Here is a 14167-nt window from a genome sequence, read left to right as displayed (position 1 = left end):
GTTTTTATGTGCAACACTTTGGAGTGCTTTGTTAGCTACCCCGAGTCTTTTTGGGGAGATGGTGGCAAGGTACAAATAAAAATGTATTATTATAATTCATTATTATTTCTTGGGGCTTTAGCGTTATTTCAGTGGTTTCTTCAGATAAAATTGCAGCAAGAAAAGTCTGAGCCTATTTTAAATAAAACACACAGATATTATCACTTCCCCATCACTATAGTTAATATGATTATATTTACTGCTACTATGCCTGTTGAACATCCAGTGGAATTTCAGGTGCATTATTTAAAGCACCTGAAGACCAGTGGCATTTATGTAACCAAGCACATTTTGTAGAGTTCGCTTTTTCATCCAACTGGCAAAACATCATGATCACAATGTAACTAAAATGTGTTATAAGTAACTAAATAAATTGTAATGGCCCTTGATGAAGAGATTTCATCTTGAACTGCATAAAATATTGTAATTATCATTAACCTGTAGCACTCTGCTATTTTAGGGTAAATTACCTGAAGTACTTGGATATCCAAATTGTCTGGTATGTGTAGCAGTAAATGTGATAAGAACTATATTTCTAAGAAGTCTAATAGCAATGAACAGTCCACTAGCCATGACTGAAAGCTTCTGTTTATGCTAGGAAACCTTGGATATACTGTTTAAGAAGCCTCTATGGATTGGAAATTGAGCTCCAGATCCCAAATCACAACAGAGAAGATTTGAGGCCTTAAGCATGAAATCCCTCACTGTCAGCATTATTATTCCTATTTCTCCACTCTGAAGAAAGTTGTTGTAACAACAACAACAACAACAATATAATTCTTATGAGGTATTATTATTATTATTATTATTATTGTTATTTAACTTCATTTCTATCCCACTCTTCTCACCCCACAGGAGACTCAGAGACAACATATGTCTAGGCAAAAATTCAGTGCCTCATTATACAAAGCAAATAAAACATAATATTAAATCAATAGAAACAATCAACATATAAATACAATTTAAAATCATTAACATTAAGACATTAAAACATAAAAACAGTATCTAGATAAATACTACTAGGCCAGCCTGCCCCCCCCCCCCCATTATTCTCTCTTAAAGAAGACTCAAAGCAGCAAACAATGTTAAAAGGAATACAATGTGCAATTTAAAACTTACAATGTATAAATCAGGCATGGGCAAACTTTTTTGTCTTGGGGCCACATTGAGGGCCCCACCGGAAGGGTAGGGCCAGGAGGGGGCAGGGCAGAGCCCGGGTCATCCTCAGGTTGTCCTCCCAGCATAAGGATGGGGCTGCTCACCCTATCCTTATGCTTGGAGGAAGGCAGGACATGTTGCAAATGCCCCAATCGTCCCCCCAACCCCCCTCCCCATTCTCCTCCCCGATCCGTGGACTGTCCTCATGGCATTATGCCAGGAGGAGGGCGAGACAATTGAGAGTACTCTGGAGAGCTCTCAGCTGCCGCGTGCCTTCTTCAAGCCATCCTCCCGGCATAAGGCTAGGGCCACTCGCATTGTCCTTATGTTGAGAGGAGATCAAAACACACAGTGGCTGAGAGCGCTCCAGAGGACTTTCAGCTGCTATGTGCCTTCCTCCCCCATCTTTTTGTCATAAGGATGCAGCGGGCTGCGGTGTCCTTCTGCCAAGAAGACAGGGAATATTAGGAGGGCCTGAGGTAAGGACTAGAGGAACACTAAGAATTAAACAAAGAACTATTAAAATACTGAAATCATATAAAACCATTAAAGTACTTAAAAGTTTATGCCACAGGTCCTCAAACGTTTTAAGTGGAGGGCCAATTCACAGTCCCTCAGACTGTTGGGGGGCCAGACTAGGATGAAATAGTCCAAACTTAGGATTGTTGTTGTTGTTGTGTGCCTTCAAGTCATTTCAGAGTTAAGTCAACCCTAAGTCTAAAGTTTAGGACAGAGGCCAGGTAAGTAACCTTGGGGGGCCGCATCCCACCCATGGGCCTTAGTTTAGGGACCCCTGATCTAGACGATCTCATAAGACCATAGGTAAGCCAAGAGACCTCCCCATTGGTAAGGAAAGGGACCCTCAAGACCATCTAGATGATCTCATAAGGTCATCAGGAGACCATAGATAAGAAAAGGGACCCTCAGAGACCATCTAGATGGTTTCATAAGACCACAGATAAGGAAAGGGACCCTCAAAGACCATCTAGTCACAACATCAACAACTTACTTGTTGGAGGATCTGAACACATTTCCTCCCTACCAGAAAAGGCAGTGATGCAGTGACAAGTATTTATTATTTGCCCAAATCCCTTATCCTCTGCCTGTTTCTAGGATATTTCTATTCACTTTCTTAATTCCACATTCCTTCTTTAATTGTTTTTCTTAAAATCTACTGTTGACTGTGGTGATAAAACAATATATGCCTAGGTTTGGAAAAATCATAGAACCCCAACAAACTAGTCTATTTCAATTTAGATTGAAGCTGTGAAAGAAAAAGATGGGAGGAGTTGATCAAGGCATTCTTCAGGTAGCCTAATATGTTTCTGTGGCATCGATCTTTCCTGCTGCAGTACTTTACTACATTTGCAATAAGGAGCTAGATATTTTTCAAAAAATATGCAAAAAAGATAAATCTGTTCCTATGTTTGTTTTCATAAAGAAATACGATCCCACACATAGAGATATATTTATGCATTCCATGGGAAATCCGACATCTTCAGCATAAATATCCTTATCAGCAATTTTTTGCATCAGTACTATGCAAGCCCATAGAATATTGTGTAACACATGCCAATTAAATATGCAGACGCAATCATATTGCAACACAGTGTTGCTGTATGTACAACTCTGCTTCCGCTACTGTCAGTAGAATGGAGCGATCATCCAACAGTGATTCATTTTCCCTGCACAGCTGTGTGGCTTATACAGGTGTGTGCCACTAACAGGATGCCAGCCCATTTGTGAATGGAAACACTGGAGCAGTAGAGCTCTTGCATCACGAAAACATTCAGCAATAGCACCCTTACACCTTACCATGAATCAAGAGACGACTTCCAAAATAATAAGGTGCATTGGGGGAGAAACAGAAAGGGACCACATACTGAGAATTAAAGCACAACTAAATTATCAGGTATTATGGCACACATCACAAATGAGACACCCATAAATGAACCAATATTTAATATTTAAGAGTTTTTTAAAAAAGTGTCTAGAAGGGAAAATAAGAAGAAATACCAAACACTGTAAAGAAACAATATTAAAATAGTGGAATACAGCACAACTGTCCACTCCGCAGGGGATACACGCCTGGAATTTGTATGGGTACATGAAACTGCAAACAGGAGTGATGCCTACTCAAATGAAAGAACTTATGACCTAAGAATATAATAGAGTTGCCCTGGAAGATCTAAATAATGTCTAGAGATTACATATTTTATTAGATGTGGAGAAATGAATGCTAGTCCAGTGGATGCAAGGGTCATACTACATAATTAAGTACAAACCATCCTGAGGAACCAATGCCATGATGACTGGACATCATAATTTAGAAATGCTAATAGTGCCAGTAAAGGAGGGCACGGGGCTGGCTAAGCTGGAGACCCAGTTCCAAGTGAAAAGTGGTATCTGAATATGAGGGTAGACTGACTGAAGTGGAATCAGTGACAAATATGGTAACCAAAGGGCACTATCACAGCAACCACCACAACTTGCAAGCTCTAAGGGGCAAACACTATTAAGGTCTGGACTTCTTTGTTACTGTTTCTGAGTCATGATTTTACCCATATTCCTAGCCACTGGAACAATCAATAGTGTTTGCTTAGGGGATGGAGCCACAAGTGGTGAGGGAGTACGTACATTATGGGTCTACCGTGGAGCAAGTGGCATGTGCCTGTACTTGAATCTTTTGATATTCTGGTCCTCCATCAGTCAGTGAAGTCACATTCATTAATGACTAAGAATGAAATATTAGTAGTATTATTCTGAAAAAGTTGTGTTTACCCATTGTGACATTATGGTTATAATAGGGTACCTTTCAGTGCTTACTATTCCAAGAAGGAACAAATTATAAGCAACACATTGTTTATATGTATTCATATATATAATATGTTACTTCCAAGCTCTGAAGAAGCCACAGACTGACAGCTATGTCTCCTAGAGAAGGATGATGGCGTTTTGGTGTCAGACCACAAATTTTGCATGCAAGTTTCTAGGTTCAATCTCCAGCATCTTTACATTGGGCTAGTAAACTTTTTTTTTTACTAAAATCAGGACAGTCAGTATAAATAATACACCTGGAGCAATAGTCCAAATCAGAAAGCATCCAATGCTCTTCACAGAGGTAACTATAGAAAGGAGGACTGAACAGGTGAGAAATGAAAATGAACTAGAAGCTCTGAATGATGGCAAGTTTTTATGGAAGCACAAACTGTCCCTTGATGATCTAATTACAGTCAATTGCTAATTTGGGTGATGTAGAACACCAGTATTTATTTCATCCACATCCAGCATATGTGAATGGTAAATAGCTTATTAAATCTTAACAAGGTTGGCTTTCTCACTACGCCTCTCGGTGTTCTCATTCATTAGACATGTAATTTGTTTTGATATGTAATTAACCTGGACAAGAACCTATTGTTGTTAAGCGATGAGAAAATGTTACAATCATAAGAAATTAACTTTTCCTTATAGGAATATTATTATTGCATAGCTATAAATGGCTATAAACTGAATGAATAATTCCCTCTAGTAATATTATTGCTTCTTCTTCCCAGCAGAAAAATTTATATTTAATAAAGTACATACAGAGATTTTAGAAGTTATCTGGCCACAATGATGTGCAATCAGAATTAACGCTGTCATAATTCAAGTAAGTACATTCTTTCTGTGCACATTTCCAAATAGAAAAATAGACCCAAATCACACGAATTCAAGTTTCTAAAGAGATTTAACTAATATTATACCTTTTATTTTTTTTCTTCCTCTTTGCTGTGTGAACAAAAATGAAGTTAAAATGAATCAAGCACCTATTATACCGGAGTACATTATTACAATTTTTTAATTAATATATTTATATAAGAATGCTCAGATTATTCACAAATGAGTCAAATGTACAGATACTATTATTTGATATTTTTTGTTTTTGTTTTTTTGTTTTCAAGGTTTTTTGCAACATGATCCATATGCCTCCTGCCCTATCCCAGCAATTCGTGAAACTAGCTGCAACAGTTGTAATATCTGAAATGGGTTTCTTTTACAATCTGAAATATATTGACACAAAAATGTATCATTTTATTTTTCCTTTTCCTTTCCTTCTTTTCAGAGAAGTTAGTGCATTGTGCCTCAGGGAAATGGACTTTTGCACTATAACTCATTAACTCTAAGGAAACATTTTTTTTTAAAGGATAAGAAAAGAATCATCCTTCAAGTCACTGGCTCTCCCAATATACCAAGAGCTGTTTTTTTTTAACCCCTTTGGAAGACCCATAATGCAAGGAATTGCTACAAACAATCTCCAAAAGAATGGATTGATACAACAGGTGAATCCTGGCAAAACCAGTGGAACCATATTGCAAGAAGTCTTTAGAACAGTCTGGGAAAGCTCAAACCTAACCTCAGGCAGACGGTCTTGTACCAAAATGTTTATTATTATCCTCAATCTGGAGAGTAGGATGTGGGGCTGAGTGACACTGAGTAAATTTGCATGTAACAAAGAACCATAATCACAGGTTCAATAATGGAGGAGGAACATTCCCAAGATGAACATAATTCCCAAGATGAACAGAACAACTTCAAACCTTGCACTGCTTTTTGTGTGTTTGGGTTAGAGTTCAGTTTCAACAAGAGTTTCTGTTTTGTACATAATGCCAAACTGAGGATCCATTAAATCAAACTGGAACTTTAGTTGATTCTTCCTGCAGATTACATCTCAGATAGATGAGGCAACACATCTGTTAGATGTTTTGCATAAACTACTCATTGATGCAACCTTAAATTATAGTTTACTGTTACATGCAAATGTGGCCAGTGGATAATGAGGCCACCAAATTGAGTTCAATGAAAGGTTGACATTTAAACTAAAGGCCTGTAAATTTATATTTTCTATCATTTCTTTTCTATTTTATTATTTGATTGTTATTATTTAAATCTTCCACTAGAAGCCCAAATTGTATTTAAATAATTAATATGTCACTATTGTTTTAAAATAATGTATTTTCTAGAAAGTATGCAGTGCACATAATCAGGTGAAGAAAGCCATGTGACAATTCAAAACATTAACTATGCCCAGGAAATGGCACTGAAATTGCCTTATTGAACATTGTTGCTGCGGCATATTCAAAGAATAACAACAAAATATGAAAATACTCACAAAAATCTTCTTGGTGGAGATTGCGCATACGTATTATTCTTACAGTCAGCAAATAGCATGGTGATTCAATACCCTGCCAAAAAAGGCAAATAAGATCAACATTTCAAGTACAATGTGCAGGATAACAGCATTCCTTTTTTTTCTTTTTTACCATAATTCTGTAGAGGGCCAAATAATCAATAGATTGATTTGTAGAATTGTTCCAGGCTAGATCTCAGTGCTCAAATAAAATGGTAAAGCTTGATTTTTCTTTTTACTCACTTCTTGAATCTTTCATTGTTTCTATTATGGTCAATGTTTTGTGTTACTCTACTGAATAGGTGAAAAATTCATGGCATCAGGCCGTTGTTCTTGTCAAACTTTCAGGGCGAAAGGTAGATCCAAATATAGAAGTTCTTGCATTATTGTCTGTTGCAGTGTTTAGTTTCTACACCACTACATCTAGGATAGCTTCAACATAAAGGACACCTCATTTTAGGAAATGCTTTTACAAAGCTAGGCTCTAACACTGGGGGATGACTGCTCTAAATCTGGAATGCAAAACAGCTTATAAGAGCTCCCCCACTTCCATGTGTTATTTATTTATCGTGTCAGAAGCGAACTGAAGGTAAAAGTTGTAATGTATTTGAAAACACAAATTGAAAAAAACTTTGACCAGTAGCTGGCCACCTTGAGTGCCTCTGGTGTTACTATAAGAAGGTTCATAAAATTGCCACTAGTGCAATTTTAATCTTCATCTTGTCTCATTTAATTGTCTAAAAATAAATGTGTTTTAAATGCTTTCTTTGTAGCAGACAGGTAGACTAGATATCCTTCAAGTTCCCCGACAACACTGTCATTCTATGCCCATGATAATGGCTGATCACTGGCACTTGTAACATGGAATAGTTGCATGGATTCCATGAGTTTGTTCCAGTGAACAGACAGATCTGAGACTTAGGGCTTATTCTCACTGGGCCAAAATCCTGGACTCACCATGAATGGACCACTGGCTGTCTTCATGATGCACAGTGGTTTCCACTGAGCATCCCATGTTTTTCAATACTCCGACTTTGCCCTTCTTTAAGCAAAGTCGAGGTGAGGGTTACACAGTAGTTTTCTGGAAACACCCATGTCACAGGACTTTGAATCAGTCTGGACAGCTGGATTGAGTTCATTTCAGCCTGAACCACTGTCCCGAGGGACATGGCTGCTATCACACTTTCCCAGTCTGATCACCCAGAACTACACCTGAGTGCCTGGCTGCTGTGGGAATCTTTACTGATGTCAGAGGGGGACGTTTTTTGTATTGATTACATGGGTGCCCTATTATCACATCAGCAAAGGCACTTGCAGCTCTGACTAGTTAGGAATGGCAGCTACAAAGAAGAGGTGACAGCCCATTGGTGCAGAAGTGGTCCTGGACCATCTGGACATTGGCTCCAGCTGCTCAGAAGACAAATTTACACCAGGCTAACTTGCCTGGCATAGACACATTCTTAGATCTGCTATTTTTTCACTGTTACATACCCAGTCTTAAATTAACTTGATGTCTTATTAAAGCCTTTGGGGTCCAAGTGATTTTATTCCATCTGCACATGCCTTAATATTTAAAATGTAAAATTATTTTAAACAAATTTAAATTGCCTGGCTTTTGATAAACTTAATTGATAAACTATTTAATAGATTTTAATATTTCAATTATTGTTATTAAATTTATTTTATTGTAAGCTGGCCTGAAAGGAAATTATTTCCAGGTCAAAATACATATTTAGCAATAACAGAACAAAATTCCAGTTAAACCAGTGGTTCTCAACCTGGGGTCCCCAGATGTGTTTGGCCTACAGCTCCCAGAAATCCCAGCCAGTTTACCAGCTGTTAGGATTTCTGGAGTTGAAGGCCAAAAACATCTGGAGACCCCAGGTTGAGAACCACTGAGATAAACTAATAGAAATTATTTCCGAAAGATGGACTGTGAGCTGACATTTGAAAAAGTCAATACCAAACTGTAATATGTGTATTTATTTATTTATTTATTTTATATACAGTATTGTCTCACTTATCCAACATAAACGGGCCGGCAGAACATTGGATAAGCGAATATCTTGGATAATAAGGAGAGATTAAGGAAAACCCTATTAAACATCAAATTAGGTTATGATTTTACAAATTAAGTACCAAAACATCATGTTATACAACAAATTTGACAGAAAAAGTAGTTCAATATGCAGTAATGCTATGTAGTAATTACTGTATTTACGAATTTAGCACCAAAATATCACGATGTATTGAAAACCTTGATTACAAAAATGTGTTGGATAATCCAGAACGTTGGATAAGCGAGTGTTGGATAAGTGAGACTCTACTGTACCGCTCTTCTTCCCCAGGGAGATCCAGAGCAGTTACTGATAAAGTTATGAATTTTCAGAAAATTTCACAAATGAAATTATTTCAGCGATTAAATAAGGATTTAACCTATGAGGGTGAGTCAAACATTATCTGCACTCTGGCTACAGAATTTATTTTAATCACCTTTTTAAAAAAGACAAATACATCATTTTTGACCGAATCTCCCTGCTTTTCAATATACTTTGTCCATCTGTCAACAGGCTTTTACGTTCCCTAATTAAAAATGTTTTAGGCTGAGCTATGAGCAGTGAATGAACTGCTGTCTTCACTATCAGACATGAATTTTCATCCTTGTAGGCTTCTTTCAGGGGACCAAAGATGCTCAAACACCCGCAAAATAAAAAAAGGCACTCTTCTGCCCCTTTTCTTCCTAATGCACAGTACCTTGCATCCAGTATTCTGTTGTATAGCATGCTGGTATATCCATTGTGTTTCTTGGGTTTCCTGTGACTTTGTTTTGCAGTTTACAACCTGTCAATGAAGAGGAAAATCCTTGAAAAATGCTGGAAAAGGTTGATTATTTTTGTTAGCATATTTTAAATATTAACTCCAGTTCCTATAGCCCTACTGTTCTTCAGAAATATTTACTGAATGACTCACCTTTCTTTTTTTTTCACTTCAATATTCACTTGAAAATACGGAATTGCTGAATATGGTACTGAAAGATGGCTGCTTTATTGCTTTTCCTATTGTACAGTTAACTTTAGCAGTTCTATTGTCACCTCCTCAATAACCCTAAATGTACAAAGCAACAGTACAATTTCTTTTCTGGGCTTCAGTGGCATTATTGTTAGCAAAAAAGCAAGTACAAACATTTTTCTTCAGCTCTAATTAAACACTTCCATTCTCTTCTAATTCTTAATTTTACAATTCTCTATTCTCACCTGCAAAACATATTCTCCTTTCTCTCCGTTCCTTTTTCTTCTGACTCCCCAATATTTGGGGAAAAAATCCTGGAAATATTAAAGAAAGGAGGTCCTTTCCAAAGAACATTTTATTTTATTTTATTAGTTCTCCTAATAGCAAGCCTGTTTTCCTAGATGCTTGTCTGGTCTGGGCAAAGAAAGAAGAAAGTAGCAGAGTCACTAAAGCAAGCATTATGTTTTATGTTTCTTACCTTTGGAGAAATAGCAGATGATCCCATTGTAAAAATCCACTGGATTCCCACCACATACTCATGAGACTTTTTAAAACTGAGCACCAGTCCCAAAAGATATTAACGCAAGTTGAAACTGTAAAGCGGCTCAGCAGGTGTTATAAGCACATTGAGTCAGAGCCCCACCTCTTTGGGGATTTCAGGACCAGAATGAATCCTTGCCTACTTACCTTGCAGCTCTGTTGCAAAGATAAGGTTAATTGTGTTGCAATAAAGCACTTTCTTAATCCTCCAGATGGTGACCATGGAACAGGAATTTCAGTGATCCATATTCCATAGATTCCACAGCAGAGGCTAATTGTTCCATAGTTATGGGTAAGTTTCCTACAAGTTCATCCATTAACAGCATTCATTTGTTGCTTATCACAAATGTCCCATGATCACAAATGCCAATTATTTAAGTACTCATTTTATTTATTTATTTATTTATTTGTTTGTTTATTGCGCTTATATATACTGCTTTTGTCACCCTTAGGGGGACTCAAAGCAGTTCCCAACACAATCCATGGCAAAATTCAATACCTTACATGTACAAAATAACACATATCAAAACAACAACAATGGCAATAGAATAAAACCATTAAAATTATAAAACTATAAAACAATAGTCACACACAATACATAAAACATTTCGGCCTCGCACAATCCTGAGGATATCTTTAACAATTTCCATAGTTTCTGTCATTCACCGAATGCCTTCTTAAATAACTAGGTTTTAAGTTGTTTCCTAAAAGCTAGGAGGGAGGGGACCGATCTGATCTCCCTGGGGAGGGAGTTCCATAGCCGAGGGGCCACCACAGAGAAGACCCTGTCCCTTGTCCCTGCCAATTGCACCTGCAAAGGCTGCGGGACCGAAAGCAGGGCCTCCTTGGTAGATCTTAGTGTTCTAGCTGGCTCATAGGGGGAGCTATGTTAAACACTTTCAGCATACTGCATAATTTTATACATAGCATGCAAATCTTCCATATGACATACAAATGTGCAAACAGCAGCCTTACAGCCCTTTGGTAAAAAAGAAAAAGAAATAAAAGGGAACATGTTTGGGGTATGTGCAAGACAGCATGGTGTAATGGTTTGAGCATTGGACTAAGCACCTCATCAAATTCGTGATTTTCAGTGTCTTAGTACACGTGCAGAACGCTAGAAAGGCAGAGCCTGCTGGATGCTAGTACACAGCTACTTCCAGTGGGGATTTGTCTTTCCAGTATGCTGCAAGCGTCCTACAATGTTGAAAAGCCTCCAGTGTTCTCATAGAGAAGAATGGATCTAACGTGGTGATGCTTCCCCCTCGTGGGATGGGTAAGTGGACGGTGCGGGCAATGCAGGGCAATGCGTTGCCCCGCTGCCCACTGAATTCACCACGGTGCATGGTGAGTCCCCCCGCTATTGCCTATAGATTGGACTTCAATATGATGAGGTCCTAAAACTCTGGAGAACAGGGTTCAAATCCTCACTTGATTGTGAAACCCACTGTGTGACCTTGGACAATCAGACTCTCTTAGCTTCAGATGAAGGCAATGTCAAACCTCTTTTGAATAAATCTTTACAAGAAAAGCCTATGAGCGTGTTGCCTTACAGTTACAATAAGTTGGAAATTATTTGAAGACACACAACAAAATTAAGGGTGAATAAATATAATAATAATAACAACAACAACAACAACAACAATAATTTAATAATACAGTAGAGTCTCACTTATCCAACATAAATGGGCCGGCAGAATGTTGGATAAGCGAATATGTTGGATAATAAGGAGGCATTAAGGAAAAGCCTATTAAACATCAAATTAGGTTATGATTTTACAAATGAAGCATCAAAACATCATGTTAGACAACAAATTTGGTAGAAAAAGTAGTTCAATACGCAGTAATGCTATGTAGTAATTACTGTATTTATGAATTTAGCACCAAAATATCACGATATATTGAAAACATTGACTACAAGAATGTGTTGGATAATCCAGAACGTTGGATAAGCGAGTGTTGGATAAGTGAGACTCTACTGTAATAATAATAATAATAATTTAATAATAATAATAATAATAATAATAATAATAATAATAATAATAAAACTTTATTTATATTCCACCTTATTTTCCCAGGGGAACTCAGGGTGGATTCCAACATACAATGACAAACAAGTACCAACATAATAATCCCAGAAAAACCCCACGTATGCATGGGTTAGTTGTGTGGCCAGTGATGGTAACTGGGCTAATATGAACTAGCAGAGCCTGGAGTTCTCAACCAGAGGTCTGGTAGTGATTGCTCATTGTTTAGTCCTCCTCCTCTCCATATGCTAGTGAGCAAAAGTAAATCTTCAGGTTTTTTTTGAAAGAGAAGAGGGAGGGGGGCAGCTTTATTTCTTTAGGGAGGGAGTTCCAGAGGTGGGGGTTGACCACTGAGAAGGCCCTCTCTCTCGTTCCCACCAGACATACTTGAGATGGGAGTGGGACTGAGAGCAGGGCCTCCTTTGCTGACCACAGTGCCCAAGCTGGTTTGTAAGAGAAGAGGTCAAGTACCCTGGATCCAAGCTGTTTAGGCCATTAAAGATAATGACCAGCACTTTATATTTAACCCGGAAGCAGACTGGCAGCACTGCCATAACATAGAAGTTGATCTCTCCTTGTACGGGGCTCCAGTAAGTAATCTGGCTGCCGATCTCTGAACCAGTTGAAGCTTCCAAATTATCTTCAAAGGCAGTCCCACATAGAGAATGTAGCGAGATATGACTAAGGTGTGGACTACTATGGCCAGATCTGTTGTCTCAAGGCATGGGCGCAGCTGGCACACAGGCTTTAATTGTGTGAAGGTGCTCGTGGCCACTGCTGACCCCTGGGGGTTCCAGGGTCAGCGATGAGTCCAGGATCACCCTCAGACTACAGACCTGTGTTTTCAGGGGGAGTGTGACCCCTCCAACACAGGCTGTAATCCCACACCCTGACCCACCTTCTGACTGACTAGGAATACCTCTGTCTTACCAGGATTTAATTTCAACTTATTAGCCCTCATCCAGTCCATCACTGATGACAGGCACTGGTTTAGGGTAAGGACACCTTCCTTGGCATTAGGTGGAAAGAAGTAATATAGTTGGGTGTTGTCCACATAAATCTGACACCAAACTCCAAATCTCTGGATGATCTCTCCCAGCAGTTTTATGTAAATGTTAAACAGCATGGGGGACAGAACTGAATCCTCAGGGACCCCATAGACCAATGGTAAGAGAGTCAAACAGGAGTCCCCCAGCTTCACCTTCTGGGTCTGACCCTCCGGGAAGGACCAGAGCCACTGTAGAACAGTGCCACAAAGCCCCATCCTGGAAAGACAGCCCAGAAGGGATACCATGGTCAATGGTATCGAAAGCCGCTGAGAGACCCAGGAGAACCAGCAGGGAAACACTCCCCCTATCTAGCTCTCTTCGTAGATCATCCACCAAAGCGACCAATAAATCGTTCTTTTCCTATCCTCAGTATTCCTGCTTCAGAGTCTAGCTAGGTTTTTTTTTTCCTGCATGCTTCTGATCATTTGTTTGTGTTTTCTGTGGCTATGCAACTGATTCAGCAGTGTTCAAATAACCAAGTGACTAGTTTGATTTTGGCATGCTGGAACGTGTCCAGAGAAGGGTAACCAATTTGATCAAAAGTTTGGAAACCAAGCCCTATGAGGAATGGCAGAGGGATCTAGGTATGCTTAATTTGAAGAAAAGAAGACTGAGTGGGGCATGATAGTCATGTTTAAAGATTTGAAAGAGCATTACATTAAGGAGTAGGCAAGCTTGTTTTTTTTACTAGACTGGAGACTAGGGACCTCATCAAATGAGCAGAGGGAAAGTGGTGGAATGTGTGGGACAGTAGAGAAAAGCATCTTGCTCTATTCTCCCATCGAGGTCTGTCTTCTGCCATCCTACATCCTTTTCCCCTTCAGGTCTATGTTTCCCCCACATTCCCCCACTTTGTGCCATTAAGAGTCGGGTAGGAAGTACACGTGTGTTGTGTAATGGGCTCCATCGGAAAAGAGAGCAACCAGCGTACGACAGGGAAAGGAGCCCATCTAATGAGGTCATAGGAGAAGGCTGTGCACACAAACAGTTCTCTTGGGTGCTCTGGGGAGGAATCTCACTAGCACTCTCCAGTCACAGTGGTTGTAGCAAAAGATTATATGAGAACATTGAAATTATATAATTATCTTTGCCAGTATCTCTTAACTTGATAGATTTAGTGGTGAAAAAACTGTAATTATGGTGGTTAGTTGTTCCTTGTCATCTCAGTTGATCTTAAA

At 38.8% G+C, this 14167-nt stretch overlaps 1 protein-coding gene across 1 annotated transcript in view; it reads right to left on the bottom strand.

Annotated features, from left to right (window-relative positions):
- The window catches only part of LOC100561608 (cytosolic phospholipase A2 epsilon), a 45167-nt gene extending 34779 nt beyond the window's left edge, over positions 1-10388 (bottom strand). Inside the window, exons 1-3 of the mRNA XM_016992060.2 lie at positions 9852-10388; positions 9119-9205; positions 6347-6419 (exon numbers count right to left, since the gene is read on the bottom strand). Of these exons, the coding sequence (XP_016847549.1) occupies positions 6347-6419; positions 9119-9205; positions 9852-9878 (187 nt within the window). The 5' untranslated portion in view covers positions 9879-10388. The remainder of the gene's footprint in view (positions 1-6346; positions 6420-9118; positions 9206-9851) is intronic.
- Positions 10389-14167: the final 3779 nt, after the last annotated feature.

Source organism: Anolis carolinensis, chromosome 1, assembly GCF_035594765.1.
Source record: "Anolis carolinensis isolate JA03-04 chromosome 1, rAnoCar3.1.pri, whole genome shotgun sequence".
In the NCBI taxonomy this organism is placed as follows: domain Eukaryota; kingdom Metazoa; phylum Chordata; class Lepidosauria; order Squamata; family Dactyloidae; genus Anolis; species Anolis carolinensis.
This window is presented reverse-complemented; position numbering and strand designations above follow the sequence as displayed.